Here is a 19658-nt window from a genome sequence, read left to right on the forward strand (position 1 = left end):
AGTGGTTAAATCCCCTATATATAGTACTCCTAGAAATCCTACATATCTAAGGTACAATTACAATTATTATAAAAATAGGAACAAGAAAGTGATAGAAATATAGATGAACAAGGGTTCAACACAAGATTGATAGAAGACATGAGAAGATGAGCAATGGTTAAGAAAATAATTGAAGAAGACAAGTCAGGAGTCTTTAAAGAGTCACAAGGCTCTGAAGAGGGGGATATGATTCCAAAGTCTTTGGCTAAAACACTGGATATGATTGTGAATGTTGATTCTAATCATATTCGTATAAATTCCTTCATATAGTAAATTGAGTATAGACCCATAAAATTCATTTTAAATCACCTACAACCCTTCCTTTTATTTTTCTATCTAAAATACCCAATTTTTTAAAATAATACCCGATAACTAGGATCCAATTAAGCAAGTTATCTAATATAACTTAAAATATTATTTATTGTATTTTTTGAATTCCAAAACTACCCATGTTTATAAGTTAATGTGTTATGGGGGATGTAACTAATGACACACGTTGAATTTGGAAAGATATCCAAATTGTTGTAATGGATGTTGGAATTAATTTAGAAACTTATTTGAAATTAAATATTAAATTCAACATTAACGTATTAGTAATCAATAGGTGATTAACGTTTTGGTTTATTTAATAAAAAAATTATGTTGTTTTCCTTTTATGAATTATACAACTAGTAATCTATTTTATTATAGTTTTATGAACAATAGTGTACATTCTAATTATGTTGAAAAATAATTTGATAATCTATTTATTGTTTGTTTTGTGAAAAACATTTTTTTAAATAAAATGAACCTATTTTTTCTCTAAATAATGTACCCTTTTTTCTCTAAATAAAGGACATATTACTTGTTTTATGAAAAATAATTTGATCATATTTTTATTGTTTGGTTTATGAAAACAATTTTTTTAAAATGAACCTATTTTTCTCTCCAAATAATGTACCTGTTTTTTTTTCTCTAATAATATACATGGTAAAACAATTTACCTAGTATAATGAACCTATTTTTTCGCTAAATTTTGTATCTATTTTTTTCTCTAAATAATGTACCTATTACTTGTTTTATGAAAAATAATTTGATAATCTATTTATTTTTTGTTTTATGAATTTTTTTAAATGAACCTTTTTTTTTCTCTCTAATAATGTATACCTAGTAAAACAATTTACCTATAATGAACTTATTTTTTTTCTTCTAAATAATGTACCTATTTTTAATTTATAAAAAATCTGCATAAATTTCAATTATACAATGTACCTATTTTTTTTTATAAATTATTGTGTACCTATTTTTTTTTATAAATTATTGTGTACCTATTTTTAATTTATGAAAAATGTATGGAAATTTCAATTGCAAAGTAACTAACCTAACTTTTTTTAATTTTTTTTGGTAAATAATATACCTATATTTTTATATGAATATATTTATATTTATATTTTTCATATGTACATTATTGGATATGTAATTTACATATTTTATTTTTGGTTTGCAATTTTTAGGGGGAGATATGTTAGAGGGAATGGCAACCAAAAGAAATGGGGTGATTGATATGCTATTAATAGGGAGTTTTAATTACAATTATGGCAGTTATGAAATGCTTGGAATAAATTATAAATAAAATATGAAGTTTGATGGCAACAATGTTAAAATATAGAATATTATGACCTCTTATATCCTACTGGTAATTTAAGTTTGAAATTGGGTTTTACACATAGATTTATAGAATGATGGGTACATGTCTAGGAAATAGAAATTGGAGGGACCTATATTGGACAAGCCCTAAATTGTATAAGATCACATGTACATACTTATTGTGAGACCATAATTTATTGGACTTGCCACGTCAGTAAAATAGGGATACCATGACAAATTTACCCTTAATGACATTGACATACCGGTTGGGAAGTAAGTAGCACTTTTTCCTTGAACTAAAATTCTAGATTTTGAAAATAAAAATTCATTTCTATATGAATTATTGGATTTTGTCTAAAATAAAGTTCAACAGTTGATAATAACCAGAAAACAATGGGCTACAAACGCACAAAACGACTGTATTCATTGGATTCTCTTTTAATTACAAACACTATCCTGATTAGCAATATCTAGTTTCAGATTACATCGTGACTCCTTTTTGACAGAAAACTTAATTGCTCATGGATTCTTCTAACTTAAAGACAAATAACCAGATAAATAAAGTAAAAGCAAATTAAAAATGTTGCTTTCCCACTTCTGAACACTGTTTAATGTCTCTTTATTTAAAGTCTCACATGAAAATCAGGTGATAGAACTAGAAACACTTGAAGCCTTTGAAACCAGAAACGAGCTAGCTACACAATTGAGGCCAGTGCTTATGGATGTGAACCATTCTATCAATATCACACCCTCTTCAAACACTTCTCCAGAAATGCACGGTTTCATGTCGACGGGCTCTTTCGAGCTACCCAATTACTACTCTCATCCGTCTAGCAGAGAGGTGAAGCTAATTGCCATCCATTTTCTGTTAGACTAGAGATTGCATTCAAATAAATCATTTTCCTTCCAGTTTCTTATGCTAGATATCGTGTGTTATTTTCTTTCTTCTGGTTTTTTTTTTCTTGCTAATAATTAAGTAGGAGGCTGATCAGGAGGCTAAGCAATCCAGTTTTACGGAACTTCAGAAGGAAGAGATAGAGATATTCTGGAATCAGCAGCTGTTCGAAATTCAAAACACAACAGGTTTGTTTTTGCTCTTGGTCCAAATTTTGATTTTTCTTCTAAGCTAGTGCCCCAAAATAAAAACAAAAACCACACAAAAGTAAAAAAAAAAAAAGGTATAGGAACCAAACTGTACTTTTATTGTACTTTGGAATTAAAAGCATTACATATGATTTCTGTTTATTTATGTCAAAGTGTACTTGTTTTAATTTTTTCTATTATTATTGGAAGACACCGTTAGCGCTAGCACACATTAGTAGTTGTTAGCCATCATTTTTTTTGAATTTTTTGAGTTTTTAAAAAAAAATTTAGATGTTCCAAATCTTTTGTTTCTTTAAGAAGTAAAAATCATTACAGAAGCTTTTGATCAGGACCTACATTACGAAAGGGCTACTCATATATAGTGGCCATTGGAAGCTGTTCTTTAAATTTCTATATAGTATAAGTTGATACGTACTCCTTTATAATGCATGATACAGTGGCAAAACCACATCACGAACTCCCTCTTGCCAGGGTCAAAAGAGTCATGAAATCTGATGGACAAGTCAAGGTAGATCTGCACATTCATCGATTGATATGCAAAACCCTTTTTATAACTTATTTATTTATAGGGTTATTTACTCAAATGGTCCTCAAATTTATACCCGAGTTGCATTTTGGTCTTTTAACTAAATTTGGTCCACCAACTCTTAGTCGGGGAATTGGTCAAACCGTTACATTCTGTCAATGTTGATGTCAAATATAGGGGTAAGACATTTCAATTAAATAAAATACTAAATAAATTAAAAACTAAAAATCAAAAGAAAAAAACTTCTCTCCCTCTCCCACCTCACAGCCCCTAGCCCGATAACCATCGCCCCAGCATCCCATATTCTCCTCCCCGCACCCCACCCTCTCTGTCCCCTCCTCCTCTTCTCTCCCTCTATCTCTCTCTTCCCCCTTTCTCTCTTAAAACAAACCTAGACCCCTGTAGGAGCATCCGCATCCCCTCTCTCTCTCTCTCTCTCTATTTAGGAAACTGAAGGCTGAGGGGAGAGAGAGGAAGAGAGGGACAAAGTGAGAAAGAGAATGGGAGAGAGGTTCGGTGGGCTGGTTTTTTTGTTTTTTTTGTTGTTTTTTTTTTGGGTTACTTTTTGTTGTTGTTGTTTTATTCTTTTATAGTTTTTAATTAATTTTAAAAATAAAGAAAATTTTGTATTAATTTTCAACCATATATTTAATTTCAGAAGTTATCAAAAGTCTTATTTACCCCCCACAAATGTAGCATGTGCTGCTCACATGACTAAATTTAACAGAAAATTTAACGATAGGACCAATTCATCGATTAATAAAGAGTTGGTGGACGATTTGAACGAATAATTTAGTTGATGAACCAAAATGAAACTCGGGTATAAGTTTGAGGACCATTTGAGTAAATAACCCATATTTTTAACTTTTAATTAGAGAGTAATGTTTAAAAAATGTTAACTTGAGAGTGTGTTAATTTGCTTTGCAGATGGTGAGCTCGGAGACTCCAGTTTTGTTTTCGAAAGCATGTGAGCTTTTCATTATGGAGCTCACACTTCGTTCATGGCTACACACTGAAAGAAGCAAGAGGCGTACGTTGCAGCATTGTGACACTGCCAGGGCAATTATGCAGGATGACCTTCTTCACTTTTTATTCGACCATACTCATTGCCATAAGGTGTTTCTTCTTAAATATTTGCTTGTCTATTATTTTCTTAGTTCGCACGCATAACACCTTTATTAAGTAAAACTTGTCCAAGAACATATATAACGAGTATATTTTTGGGCTTATAATTTTAATGGTAGAGCACTTATCCCACATCTATGACTATATTTGACTCTTCATCGTCCTCCTTTTCTCATAAATAAAAGGATATATAATTCAATCATATTTAGTATGTGTATATGATTAAACTTGGAAAGGCAATATGAAAATTATAATTATTTCTCAGGAAGAGGAGATTGGAAAAATTTCTCGAAATGTTGATTCTGGTTCTACTACTGGAGCATTGCGTGTTCTTGAGACAAACCAGCTCGGTGGGGTGAGTGTTTAAGAAACATGATTACAACATCCTCTCGCCTTGTGTGGGTTTGTATATAAAAACTATAGAAAATTTGGCATAAGTCCAATTATGAGGAGAGATTTTGGGTGCAATCCTCGCAGAAATTGTTGTTGATCCAAGTCCTTTGACTTTTGCGCCACATAAGATTATATGCCTATTTCAATTTATTGATATTTACTTTTTGTTATTTTTGTTATTTTTTGTTCCAGTTATGCACCTAAAATATAAATAAGGTAAATTATGAATTCCTAAAACTGGTAAGTTATTGATTTGTAGAATATTAATTATCATATTTGATTTGAATTTAATTGCAAATTTATTTATCGAATTCTGAAATTTTCCCAGGGTATACCGACATCAAAATTTGTAATAAGAGTTCATAAAAACTTCATACCTTAACAATAGGTAAGGTACCTATGCATACACTTTGTATGCAGTATGCAGGTAATTAAACCCATAAATTACCTCTGGTCCAGGTAATTAAATACATAAATTACCTCTAGTCTATGTAGTTATACCCTCTAGCCCAGCTAATTGAACTCATATAATATCTTGGTATGGATCTTTAAACTCAACTGAGATAAAACTCCATACAAAATTTCTTTGGAAAAAAAAAAAACACTATTACATGGAAGACATGTACGTATGTATATAAATATGAACCTCCAGAAAAAACTGCTTAAGAAAACTCAAGAAAAAAACACTTACCTGTAAGGCAAGTACATATATACCTATATATATTAACATTATTTACCTGTATGTCAGGTACATAATTTAATGTGAGTGCTTGTCTAATCGATTGGTATAATATGTGAGTCTTTACTTTTTATTGATTAAATTGTATTTTATCTATATATTAGGAATATTATCTAGGAAAAAAAATTCAAAATTCAAAATTTGGAATTCAATTTCAAAGAAATAATGAATTAAATTTAGATTTTCAATGTGTTTTCCTTATTTACCTTAAAAGGTAAAATCGACACACAAAAAAAGTAACAAATGTCGACACACAAAAAAAGTAACAAATGTCAAAAGACCTACATCTAAAACCAAAAACTCGAGGACTACACCCAATGATAGCTAATCGTTTTGGACCTAAATCTAAGAGCCCCTAAAAACTAAAGGACAAAACTTGTCTCCTTAAAATTGAGGAAGAGCTCCTCCTTAAAACAAATGGAGTTTTGATACTTGTCAAATTTCTTTAAATGTTTTTCTTTTGAATTCCTTTAACTTTTTTGTTGGAATTTAACAAGTGTCAAAATCTCATTTGTTGTCCCATCAAGTTTTTGTTTGTATATAGATTTTTTGACTGATTTTATTGATTAGGGTTTGGGCGAAATGAATCAAGTGCTTCAGCAATACATGATTGACCCATCAATGTCCTCCGCTGAACTTCATCGTGACTATTTTGAAGGTGACAAATTGCACTTTCTTCTCTTTCTCCTCCATCTTATATATATGCAAAGTAACCACGATGAATTTATTTATTTTTCTTCTGAATATTATTATAAACAATGCAGATGATGAATGATTAAATTCCATTTCTGCTAGCGGAATTAGAGCTGTTCTCATAGATCACCTGGATAGGAAATTTTATTTTAATTTAATTCCTAGATTTACGAGTTGAGTTTGTTATTGTATGACGGGGTGCAGCAAAGTGATGAAGTGAAGGTGTTGAATTCCATATGGTGGAGATTGAAGATTTCGAAGAACAGTATAAAGCATGGAGGTTGGGGGCCTTTCCAAGCCACGGGATGTTCAATGAAAATCCCTTCTGCGTCTCAGTTGCCTTTTCGGTTTTTTTTTTCTTTCAGTTTATTGTTTCAGTGAGAATTTTGGACGTGATATATATACTGCGGCTTCTGGTTAAATTTCCTTGAGCTTTATCTGGATATTTATGATAAGAGAGAAAAGAAGCAAGGGATTTCAAGAAGAAGAAGAGGAAGAAGATGAAGATTTGAAAAGTAGAATTGAAGCTTAGAAAGACTGTATTGAAGTTTCTGTATTGAGTTTTCTTAATGATCAAGCTAAACAGTCTAACTAATCCAGCTAAGCTCACTTTAACCAACTTAACCAAAAGCCCGCGAGCTGAACCTGACTGACTAACTACCTTCTAACTGTACTCTTTAACTAATTTAATAGTTATCATTTTCCCTACCCAGCCAAGTTCCTCAGTCGAAGGTGAAGACTATGTTGCCGAAAAATTGGACTGTGCAAGTTAGGAGTGGGCATTTGAACTGGTGAATTGGTGAACTGAGTATAAAAAAAAAATCTAAAACAATCCATGTTGACTAAGAAAGTCAACCTAAGCTCAGAAACCAAATCGAACCACTTTGGATCGAAAATGGTATAAAATATATAAATATCTTAGTCCAATTAATACCCAAATGCTTTAGTATCAATTTATACCCAACTAAAATACTCTAGCACAATTTCTTTTTCTTTTCAATGAAGCATACCCGTTCTTGCGCTTCTGCCTTTCTCTACTTTCAACCTATTTCTTTCTATTTCTCTTCCTATTTATATCTTCACCTCTTTCTCTCTTATTTTATCTATTCTACCTCTTTCTCTCTTATTTTATCAATTGTACTTATTTCTTCTATATATCCTATTTCTCTCTTCTTCACGTATTTATATTCGTATCTTTCCAAACTAGAAACCGGGCCGAACTAAACCAGAATGGCATAGGTCCGGTTTGGTTTAATTCTTCTAGACACTTTATTTTTATAAAATCAAACTGAATCAGACCGTATGTAAGTTCTGGTTTCGGTTCCAATTTGAGGAGAAAAACACATCAGCTAGTTGTTCTTTCTGCAGGAATGTACTGCACAAGCAAGTCTTTTGTTTGCACCTTTATCCTCACAAAGTGGAAATCAATATCCATATGCTTGATTCTTGAGTGATGAACAAGATTTGAGCTTAAAGCCAGAGCGTGACAAGTTATCACAGTACATAACAAGTGGGCTAGGAAGATAAATCTCTGTAAATCCAGTAAGACCTTACGAATCCATGAAATATTAGCTGTTGTATTGGGCAAGGCCCTGTATTCAGCTTCTGTTGAACTTCTAGAAACTGACCCCTGCTTTTTTGAATGCCATGAAATTGGATTGCTTCCCAAAAATACCACAAATCCAGTTGTAGACCTTCTATTGTTCATGTCTCCTACCTAGTCTGCATCACTGTAGGCACTAAGCTGCCAAAGACCATTTGTAAAACTGGTGCCATACTCTAATGTACACATATGAGAATACATTTGACAAAAAGGTAATGAACATTAGTGGGAGTGGCCATGTACAACAATGCTCCCACTATGCTTCTAAGCATGGTGGGATCAGACAAAGGTTCACCAGCCTCTCTTAAGATTGAGGGTGCTCATTCCTGCTTTATTCAACAGATCTTTAGCATATTTAGTTTGGTTTCACAAATATGTCTCCTGATGAGCCATAAGATATCTGCAGGCCTAGAAAGTATGCGAGTCTTCCCATATATCCTTCATTACAAAGACTGCACTCAATTCAGTAATAACACTTTGAACCAATTGATCACTGGATCCAGTAAATATTATGTCATCAACATATAATAACACATTCTCAACATGTTTCACAAAGAGGCTTGGATAAGAATGGGATGATTTAAATCCTAGAGTAGGTAACTAACCTGTGAATTTGGCATTCCATGCCCTTGGAGCTTGTTTCAAACAATAGGAGAGTTCTGAAGTTTGCAAACAAGATGTGTATGAATAGGATCTTCAAAACTTGGTGGCTGCTTCGCGAAAACTTACTCTTCAAGATCTCCATGCAAAAAAGGCATTCTTGACATCATTTTTCCTTAATTTCCATTGGTTCATAGCATCAAGACTTAGAATCAACCTCACTGTTGTATGTCGAACTACTGGACTAAAAGTCTCCCCAAAATCGAACCCCTGTTCTTGGCTAAACTCCTGAGCCATAAGTCGAGCTTTGTATCTGGCCACTCTTGATTTTGTATATCATTTACTACCTACAATGTTCTTATTCCCTATATAAGGTACCAAACTCCGTGTACCCTGCATATTTAGGCTAATAGCATCATAACAGAGAAAAGAAGCTAGGGTTTTCAAGAAGAAGAAGAGGAAGAAGATGAAGAATTGAAACGCAATGAGACCACTGTAAGTGCAACTTCCATTGCTAATTAATATTACTATTTTATCTCCAGACTTTCAACCACTACTAGTACTTAATCACCAGTCTAGCTAACACTACATAAGCATTCAAGTATCTAATGTTGGAATAGTTTGACAGTTATATTCGTTATTTTTGGCACATTAACTAAGACTAATTGTTTTTCCCTAACCTTATCGGCCTAAAAAATAAGCTAAGAGATTGTGTTGAATGCAAGCATGCACCTATTAGCACTTCAAAGAACTTAATAATTTTAGAAATTAAATAACTTCCCCTTTACATAAGAAAACACGGTTTATTTCAATATATTATAGGTCAAAACGATTTTGTCATATAAATTGAAAGTTGATTGATCAACCAAATTTTTTGTTTGTCTTGCAGTGATCGAAAACAAGCGAAACAGGATGAAGTGGCAGGCTCTTTTTCCTGGAGGGTCAACGTGTAAAAGTTTCCAAATTATGGTTTTTTCAAGTTTTCCTTTGGATTAAGCGGTTCTCAACAGAAACTAATCTCTAGTAATAACATAAAATTCGAGCTGGTCATGAGAGAATACTCCATTGTAATCTTACTAGTTTAGGTATAAATACCAGTATCACATCAATGTGTAATTGAATCGAATCATTCTAATAGAAAAGTCTCTATGTCTTCCTTCTCTTGTTTCTCCTTTTTCTCATATAGTTAAGATGGTATCAGTGCCAATGAGCTTGCACTTGTTCTGGCTTTCAAGTTCATTTGTTTCTTTTCTCTGTTGCACGAAGCTTATGATGATCTTTGTTTGTCTTTTTATTCATAAGGCTGCCTTTTTCGTTTCTAGATTCTAGTTTTTTGATATACTCTCCTTGAATATATTCGCCACCAACACAGGCTTGAGCTTGGGCCAAAACCGATCCCATACTGGAGCATGGCGGGTATAGTCTCCATCTGGGGTAGGCTGAATCCCCCCATTATAAACCCCATTTTATCATTTTGGGCTAAATCCAGCCCACATCTCTACAACCAATGCAATTGTTTGTTTTTTTTCATTCTTTTTTGAGTACAAGCGATAATTTCTCACACACACACTACCATTGTGTCATGGGGGGGTTCGAACTTGAGACCACTAGTTTGTAAATCAAGGTCCTTTTTCACTGGGTTAGACCCTGTTGACATCAATTTTATTTTCTTTAAATATTGGATTTCAATCAATTTTATACAATAGTTCCATTAAAAATTATATATAAACCAACAAGCTTGACACAAAATGTAGTAAATAATACATAGTTTTGGAAACTTTAAGAAGTTTTCTTTATCAATAGTGGTGAGGGAATTTGAATTTGGAATATCTTTCAATATTAAAAAGAAAAGTATATTTTTTTCTTCGTACAATCGATAATTTAAACTATTTAAAATTACAAAAACAGAGATTAAGATAACTCACTGTTTAGGCCCAAAGGATATCCATGAAAGAGAAAACAAATTTGCATTATTGCATTAACGGCTAAGCGAAAACTATTGAATTAATAATATAGGAAAAGGCAAAACAAACAAACACTGAAACGAAGTGGGCATATGATTCGCTCTAAGTGGGAATATTTGATGTCGTATGTTACCTTTGAAAAAGATGATTCCCTGCGCATGCGACTGACTGGTTAACTTTTTACTACAGGTCGTTTTAGTTTGCGTATGCACCACGCTCACGTTCAAGAAAAAACAAAATGACTTTAAAGATGCCTTTCCAACTCCTTTTCACACTCAGTTGCTAGAAATAATTAAGGTTTTTTTTACGAAAAGTCACATTTTAATTTGACATATTAGAGCATCTCCAACTGATGTGTCAAAAGTGACACAATAATATTTAATGGCTAGAAATAACATCTCACATCACTCCAACCGATGTGTCAAAATTGATGTGAAATGAAGGCTGGAGGTTGAGATGCTATTTTTGACATCCCAAAAGCAAGATGTCAAATGAATATTTTATTATTTTTTCTTTTCTTTTCTTTTTAATTAAAAATAAATCAAAACTAAAATGTAATAAAATAATAATTTAATTTGACATATCGGGTGGAGTGTAAAGTCGTGTAAGATGTCAAATTGCCACATCAGCCATCAAATTTAAATTTGATGTTTGGTATTTGACATCTCCCTTGGAGATGCTCCGTGTACATATTTGGAGAGAAAAATTCAAAATTATTTATGACTCCTTAAGCTAGAGAATATGATTAGAGTTCAAATTTTATAAAGAGCACAAATAGCTTTTATGTGTTTTTAGCTAAATTTTAAATAAAAAATAAGGAATATGATTGTAGATGCTCCAAGTACGTAAAGGATAAATAGTAAGAAATATAAGGACCACATTGCAAAATAGATTGTTCTAGAGACTAGGCTTGGTAGGTGGGGAGGTAGTCTATTGGTGTATATAAAGGGGTGAGGATGTGCACTATATGAGCAAAAACAAAGAAGAAGAAGGAGACTGAGAGGAGGGATAGGGAGATTGGAGCTACTGGGAATTGTAGGAATGGGCTGTTTGGGATGAAAGAAAATCACTAGGAAAGTTTTCTTGTTGATATTTTCTTCCCAAGCCCGCCCATTCCAATGATTTCCAGCAGCTCCTCCCTTTCCCTTTCATCTCTATATTGAGACTTATGTTCTAATGCAGATTCAAGACCATCGGATCTCAAGGCATATACAGTTCTTTTTTTCAACATTTTATTTTGTATGTGATGAATCGTTTCATTTTCATATTTATGTTTTGTGGTTACTCGAGGTATATTTACCTTGCTACTGACCTGATATTCCCTTCTTTGCAGTTTGTTGCTACTAACCTTGGTTTGTGTTTAGGAATACTGTCTTAGGAATCACTTTTGGGATAAGCGTTTTTATTTATCTCAGTACATATTCTGAGCAAGGACTACATCCCACTGCAGTTTGTAAGCACGCAGATGTACATGTATTCTTCTCAACATGCTTACAAACTACATGCTCTACATAGTTATGGACAGGACAAAGTGCTAAGATTACATAAAATGTTCATCTAATAATTCTATCGACATCAGCATAACTGTAACCCTACATGGGAATCTAAATTTTAAATTACAGATTTAAATTGCAAATTTTTTGCTGTACTGGTCCAATTATTACTACAAAAAAGAGGTTGCTTTTGATGGAAGGGAATGGTCATTATTTAAAAAAAAGGTTCATGTCCTTAAGAATCCGGTTTTGGTACTTCATCAAATTTTGTGGACATAGAGGTGTCAAAATGGGCTGAACCGGCTCATTTAACTAATTGGGCCGCGCCATGCTCGTGCTGCCCCATTTTATAAAAACTATTAATTCCGGCCCGGCTCAAAGTTCAAGTCCATATTAAAACGGGCCATACTCGTGTCGAGCCCTTGTTTGGCCCATTTAACTTGAATTTATTTTTATTTTTTAAACTCATGTTAGCATAATAACTTTATTAAAAAAAACAAAAACAAAAATTGTGATATGTTCATACCTTTCTTATATGTAATATGGGATTACAATTTGAGGATTTATTTTTAGTATTTATTTATTTATTGAGGATTTAATATGAGACTAAAAATTGAGGATTTATTGTAGTATTTATTTAATATGGAAATTTATGATTTGTTAGAAGAAGAAGCCACCAAATCAAAGTCCATATATATAGTTATCGAGAGGGGAAGGAGGCTAAGAGATGGTTTATGTAAAGTGGGCTTTGACACAAAAAAAAATAAAATAAAGAAGTTCAGTGAGCCGTATTGGGTTTGAAGTGGGCTTGGGCCAAGCATAGCCCATGTCAGGTTGTGGGCTAATCTGGTTCATTGGGCTTAATTTTCTAATTCTGGTACAGCTCATGCTTTCATGTTGTGCCTAGCACGGCCAGCCAATTATTGTATTTGGGTCGTGTCGTGCCCCATTTAAATGGGCTGCACTCGTGCCGTGTTGTGTCGTCTCTGCTCATTTGACACCTTAGGTTTCTCACACATACACTATAATGATGTCATGGGGGTTCGAACATGAGACTATTAGTGTACAAGTCAAGGTCATTTTTTACTGAACTAAACCCTATTGGCAAAAGAATTTCGTTGTATACTACTAGGAGAAGAGCATAATTTTAAAATACTCAATATTGTCTTAAGTAAACTCAGTTAAATATTAATATAGTACATACAGCATATTGTATAGAATGTTACAATAAACCAATACAAAAAGAAAAAGGTTACTAGGATCTACAGAAGCAATTAATAAAACAAATAGACCAACAAAGGTAGCCCAATTCACTAATACAGAAGTATAGCTGACACATTATATAATTAACACACCAATTAGGATTGAAGGACATCAATTTATGTACCATTTATTTTAGTATCACCAGTAGGTTCCTGTCCTATTTTAGGATTGAATTTTCTTGGGGGATTGTTATACACACCATTCTTTAAGAATGGTATAACCACAATAGATCAAAACAAAAATACTAAATGCATTTAGGCCTCGTTTGGTTTATGAAAAGAAATGACCAAATGTAAAAAGAAAAGAGTTCGCAATACAATCTATGAAAATGAACACCAAAACTTAGCAATAGAACCAGGGGATGAGCACATCTTTGAATATGATTTGGCGTCATTGGCAAAACATAACCTTATTTTTAAGAATAATGATTACCCCCTGAAGGAAGAGGAGGAACTCCACTTGAAATGAAGATGTGGCTAATTGCGAAATGGGTACGTGTCTATACAATAAATAAATAAAAGTTTAAAAATCTTGGACTTTGGGGTGGGGTAGAGGTGTCAAACGGGCCGTGTTGGGCCGGGCCGGCCCGTCCCATTTAAACTCGTGCTTTTAATATTTTCGTGCCGTGCTGGGCCGGTCCATTTAATTTATCGGGCCGTGCCGTGCGGGCCCATTTAATAAAATCATTGATCCCGGCCCGGCCCAAAGCCCATGTCCATAATTAAACGGGCCGGGCCGGGCTCGTGCCGTGCCCGTGCTCGTGCTCGTGCCATACTCGGGCCCAAGAACCAACCCATTTAATTTGAATTTTTTTCGCTTGATTTTTTTTTTTCCACTAGATAATTCAAATTATAAACATTAAAAATATAATTAGAGGTAAGAAATTATAAACTATTTGAAAACATTAATCAATCAAACATCCAAACAATATGAAGGGCGGAGGGCAAAAAGTGTCCAACTCCACAAAGTCCACTTGAACTTTTCATCTTTAAACAACTTATTATTTTATATGTGAAGAAATGTTTTGCTTTGATTATAAGAGTAGCGTATATGTCATATGTATTGATTAGATATCAAGTCAAATGTTGTTTAATTAATTTGTAGTTGATATGTTTAATTAACTAAGGACCCAAGTAATTTCCCTAAAATGAAAGACATCAAATATATGGTTATGATTTTTTTATAAAAAAAAAAAAAACATATAAACAATGACATTAGATGTCAAATTATTGCATTTTGACTTTTTGAGAAGAAAAAAAATGCTAAATGGGCCGTGCTTGGGCTCGTGCCGTGCTTGAAGCGGGCTCGGGCCAAGCCCGGCTCATATCGGGCCATGGGCCGGTTCGGTCCATTGGATCTATTTTTTGATCCCAGCCCGGCCCAAGTTTTCGTGCCGTGCCGAGCACGGCCCATTAGTATTCGTGCTCGTGCCGTGCCGTGCCTCATTTAAACGGGCTGGGCTCGTGCCGTGCTGGGCCGGCCCGTCCCGTTTGACACCTCTACCTACTACTACCTATATAACCAAAACTTAATAAGTTCAAAAAAAAAAAAACAAGGATTCACAAAATTATGTAGGAGCGAACCAAGAGTAGGGTCGTGCGTTAAAATCATCCCAAGAGATTTCTTCCATCTCTTATGCAGTTGGTACCACATGCCTCTTTAGGCTTGACAGAGTTGAGGACCAGTGCTAGATCTAACCATTGAATTTTTTTTTTTTTTTTTTCACAAATGAAAATATATTCATTTTGCTCTAAAATTATAGGTCCTATTTTTGCAAGATAATGAGTATGCCTTGAGACTTTAGGACTCAAAGCTTGTCAAGGCCCATTTTGCTCTAAAATTTGTAGAAATTTGATATATAAGGGGATGTATGCAGTTCACATTGTTCATTACTTTAGTTAGTTGCCTAGTCTTGCCTGCAATTTAATTACTCTTCCAATCGCTTAAGCACTATATATTTTTTTTATACAATTGATATTGAGGGATGGGGAATGAAACCTATGACATTGGCCATTAGGTGTATAATTAAATATTTTTAATCACTTAAGTTACAAGCCCCTTATAAGCACTATAAGCACTACAGTTAAAGTAAAGCAAACATATACTAATATGAATTTAGCCAATGCAAACCATCGGTCCTCAAACAACGAGAGAGATGTATATACATATATCTACATGTAATTATATATTAATTGCTTTTGTTCACTAGTCTTTGCTAAATTCTTAGTTAATTATCCTCGAATTTGATCATTTATTTGATCTAATGTTTTTTATTTTTTATTTTATGTTTAGAAATGGTGTATCATGAAGCTATCCTCTCCTTGTGAAACATTTACTTTTTTTTGCTGAAATTTGGATTATTACAAATACAAAACAGTTGGATTATTGCTGAAATGAAAAATAATAAATAAAAAAACTTGAAACTCAAATCAAGAGGCACGAGAGCCCACCCCACCCTAGAGGTGTTAAACGGGACGGGCCGGCCTAGCACGGCACGAGCCCAGCCCGTTTAAATGAGGCACGGCACGGCACGAGCACGAATACTAATGGGCCGTGCTCGGCACGGCACGAAAACTTGGGCCGGGCCGGGATCAAAAAATAGATCCAATGGACCGGGTCGCCCCATGGCCCGATATGGGCCGGGCTTGGCCCGAGCCCGCTTCAAGCACGGCACGAGCCCAGGCACGAGCCCAAGCACGGCCCGAGCACGGCCCGAGCACGGCCCATTTAGCATTTTTTTTCTTCTCAAAAAGTCAAAATGCAATAATTTGACATCTAATGTCATTGTTTATATGTTTTTTTTTTTATAAAAAAATCATAACCATATATTTGATGTCTTTCATTTTAGGGAAATTACTTGGGTCCTTAGTTAATTAAACATATCAACTACAAATTAATTAAACAACATTTGACTTGATATCTAATCAATACATATGACATATACGCTACTCTTATAATCAAAGCAAAACATTTCTTCACATATAAAATAATAAGTTATTTAAAGATGAAAAGTTCAAGTGGACTTTGTGGAGTTGGACACTTTTTGCCCTCCGCCCTTCATATTGTTTGGATGTTTGATTGATTAATGTTTTCAAATAGTTTATAATTTCTTGCCTCTAATTATATTTTTAATGTTTATAATTTGAATTATCTAGTGGAAAAAAAAAATCAAGCGAAAAAAATTCAAATTAAATGGGTTGGTTCTTGGGCCCGAGTATGGCACGAGCACGAGCACGGGCACGGCACGAGCCCGGCCCGGCCCGTTTAAATATGGATATGGGCTTTGGGCCGGGCTGGGATCAATGATTTTATTAAATAGGCCAGCACGGCACGGCCCGATAAATTAAATGGGCCGGCCCAGCACGGCACGAAAATGTTAAAAGCACGAGTTTAAATGGGACGGGCCGGCCTGGCACGGCCCGTTTGACACCTCTAGTAGTAGGGGTGGACATCGAGATAGAAAAACCAAATTGAATCAGATTGGAAAAATTGATTAAAATCAAGTTGACTAAAAAGTCAAAGAAAGTAAAAAACCAAATCAAACCGAATCTCATACAACCTAACTTCCCTAAACCCCAACTTCAAAGCCCATATACCCTTACCTTTCTCTTTTTTGGTAGAAGCCCATATACCTTTCTTTTTTGGTAAAACCCCATACACCCTTTTCTTTCTTTGGACTAACGACATTTTACCCCATTGTGGTTTAGATGCTGTATCAAAATTGGCCCTAAGGTTTCAATTTCATCAATTTGATATCCAACGTTTTTAAATTTGACCAAATTATTACCTCCGTCAACTTCATCGTTAAATTTTCTGTTAAATTGATGACGTGGCAAGTGTGGTACCCACTTTTATGCTGATGTATGAAAAACAAAAATTCTTTAAAAAATTATAAAATTAAAAGTTTTTAAATAGAAAAAAATAATTAAAATCCCCTATTATCTCTCTCTCTCTCTCTCTCTCTCTCTCTCTCTCTCAGCCCATCACCATATCTTCTCGGACCTCAAACCAACCCCAGAGATCCGCCGTTGACCCGCTCCGACCTCGACTTAACCCCACAAATCCACCCCAACTTAATTCCCATAATTATATATATGCGTGTGTAATTATTTACTTATTTATTGTCAAATTCAAATGTATTATATGTGTAATTGAGAAAAAAAAAAATGCACTGAAATGTAATGAAGCATGTAACTGTAACTAAATAATAAAATAAGAAAACGCACATGCTAAATATAAAAAGAAATTTTTGAAAAAAAAATATGTCTTTGGAATTGAATATCTAAAATACTTATATAGAGTTCTTTAGAGAAATTCTTATATGTTTTTGGAGTTGAATATCTAAAAGTTATAAAATCTTGAAGGGAAAAAAACAGAATTAAAATGACCACAATCATTATAAATGAAAATTTTAAATTTTAAATACTAATGCCCGTTTGGTTCAAGGTTAAGGAGTTTGGAAATGGGTTTCAAATTGCATTCTCATATTTGTCAAGTGCACTCTTGGAAATGCAATTCTGGACTCATGAGTCATGACATGGATATGGACTTCTCATGTAGGGGGGAATTTCATACATTGGCTCACCTTAGGAAACTTTTAACCCCCCACTTGGGAAAATATTTAATGCAATTTTGTTGGAATATTAATAACTTATCCATGTTATTATTTTAAAATACAAATTTTTACCCTTAAAAAACTCTTCATATTAATAACTTTTAATAATAAAAAATCAAAGGTATTGTTGGAAAACAGAACAACTTTTCATTTCTAATACTACACAAACCAAACATGGAAATGGAAATGAGAGAAATTGATAGTTCCTAGTCTTCATTTCCCACCGTTTCCAAATATTGGAATGAACATCCTATATTCTCCTCTCATGAGATTAGACATGGGAAGTTTATTTCTAAGAAATTCAATCCGCAAACCAAAAGGGCCGTAATAGTTTTGATTAGACGTAGACTTATGCCTTTCTATTAATGACTATTGGGATAGGTGGGTCATTCGAGGTCAGATTTTAGGTCCTTTTTCGAAATCTTTCTTTTAATAAATAAATTTTTTCCTTCATACCATCGAGGTTTTCCAGAGAAAAAGGATTTTGAGCATCAAGGGACTAGGTATCACAAGGACAAGGCAAACCAACATAAAATTTTTTTTGTCTCCAAGAGGTTAGGCAACATGGTAACACTTGCATAATCCTCATACTAGGTGTAACAGGGGTGAAAATTGCCTTAAATTTTTCGATCTTTACTCGGCACTTAGACTCCTCCTAAAGTCAGCCTTCTCGCACCTCCAACTCGTGAGACTTCAGATTTCACGCAGCGGAACAAGTGAATGCCAACACACCCAAGCAAGACTTGTCTACACAGGAAAACTCACACACAATATATGGGCAAAGTTCCCAACCTACCAAATTTGGATCCCAAATAATATGGCATATGCCACCTCATCAATACTTAAAAAACCTATTCCAACTTGGATTCTAATTAGGTAATTTATTTTATGGACAAATAAAACGTAAAGAGTAAAAAAAATTAAAATCTGCAGCCACGTTCTTGCAACCCTTGCCGTCGTCATACCCACGTACAGTAGCAAAAGCTTTGCGTCTTTTGGTTGGGATTATTTTCAGGCTAAAGAACAGCAGCCAAAGCTCTTCGTACAGGAGCCAAAGCTCTTCGTTGGGATTATTTGCGTCTTCTCCTTCTCCTCCTTCCGGAAATTTATTAATTCTTTCTGAAAAAATCAACTTAGGCTCAAGAAACGACTCATTAATTCTTTCTGGAAATTTATTCTAAGTTTTCGCAGTTAGATCGGACTATTTCTTCTCTGTTTTTGCCATTGGATTGTACCATCTTTTCCCTTATCTATGAGATTTATTGGTATTGTGGTTTGTAGGGTAATCTCGCGCAATTATTCTCTCATGACTTGAAGCGTAATCATTGTGGGGATCATCCTCTCATCCCGATCAGGGCAATTTCGCGCAGATTGAGGATGTCTTGTTGCTCCTGAAGAGCATATTAATGGCTTTTGAATAGCAAGAAAGAGTGTTCTTTAATTTGCTGTGTATATGATATATATATCTTTTTTCATGAACTTCATACATGTCGTTGACGAAACTCTTGCAATAGATATGTTACATAACTTTTTTGATTTCCTTGTATGAGTCGCGTTTCGATGATGCTAAAGTCTATAAAAGAGTTGGCTTAAAAGAGTTCTATATCCTGAGACTGCTATATTCATGTCATGTGGTATGAGTGATTTTACATGAAAATTATGATTGGAAAGCCTTATTTGTGGCAATGGACAAATAGTTAAGGAACAAGTTGGTCGAAATTCTCAGAGAATTTTTTTGGGTCGAAATTCTCAGAGACTAATGGAACAAATTTAAGATAGAGCCGCTTTCAATTGTAGTTTTACTATTTCACCAGTTATGCTTAGGGCTGAGTGAAGAGAACTTAAACCACGAAAACAAGATAACTGAACTTGTTC

General features: G+C 34.0%; 1 protein-coding gene across 1 annotated transcript; it reads left to right on the top strand.

The window, feature by feature from the left end:
* The first annotated feature begins 2335 nt into the window (after positions 1 to 2335).
* Positions 2336 to 6838, top strand: LOC110764479 (nuclear transcription factor Y subunit C-5-like). Its single transcript, XM_088249784.1, has 7 exons — positions 2336 to 2506; positions 2646 to 2748; positions 3207 to 3277; positions 4223 to 4411; positions 4686 to 4775; positions 6123 to 6210; positions 6450 to 6838. The coding sequence occupies exons 1-7, from the start codon at positions 2384 to 2386 to the stop codon at positions 6455 to 6457; spliced, it is 672 nt and encodes a 223-aa protein (XP_088105910.1). The 5' UTR covers positions 2336 to 2383; the 3' UTR covers positions 6458 to 6838.
* The last annotated feature ends 12820 nt before the right edge of the window (positions 6839 to 19658 follow it).

Source organism: Prunus avium, chromosome 3 (genome assembly GCF_965620075.1).
Source record: "Prunus avium chromosome 3, drPruAviu1.hap1.1, whole genome shotgun sequence".
In the NCBI taxonomy this organism is placed as follows: domain Eukaryota; kingdom Viridiplantae; phylum Streptophyta; class Magnoliopsida; order Rosales; family Rosaceae; genus Prunus; species Prunus avium.

What these genes read in the sequence shown, in the direction of transcription:
- LOC110764479 (XM_088249784.1), top strand. Translation starts at nt 2,384, where the DNA reads ATGGATGTGAACCATTCTATCAATATCACACCCTCTTCAAACACTTCT. An exon ending in AATCTGATGGACAAGTCAAG is followed by an intron (nt 3,278 to 4,222) that starts GTAGATCTGCAC and finishes TTTGCTTTGCAG; the next exon opens with ATGGTGAGCTCGGAGACTCC. An exon ending in ACCATACTCATTGCCATAAG is followed by an intron (nt 4,412 to 4,685) that starts GTGTTTCTTCTT and finishes ATTATTTCTCAG; the next exon opens with GAAGAGGAGATTGGAAAAAT.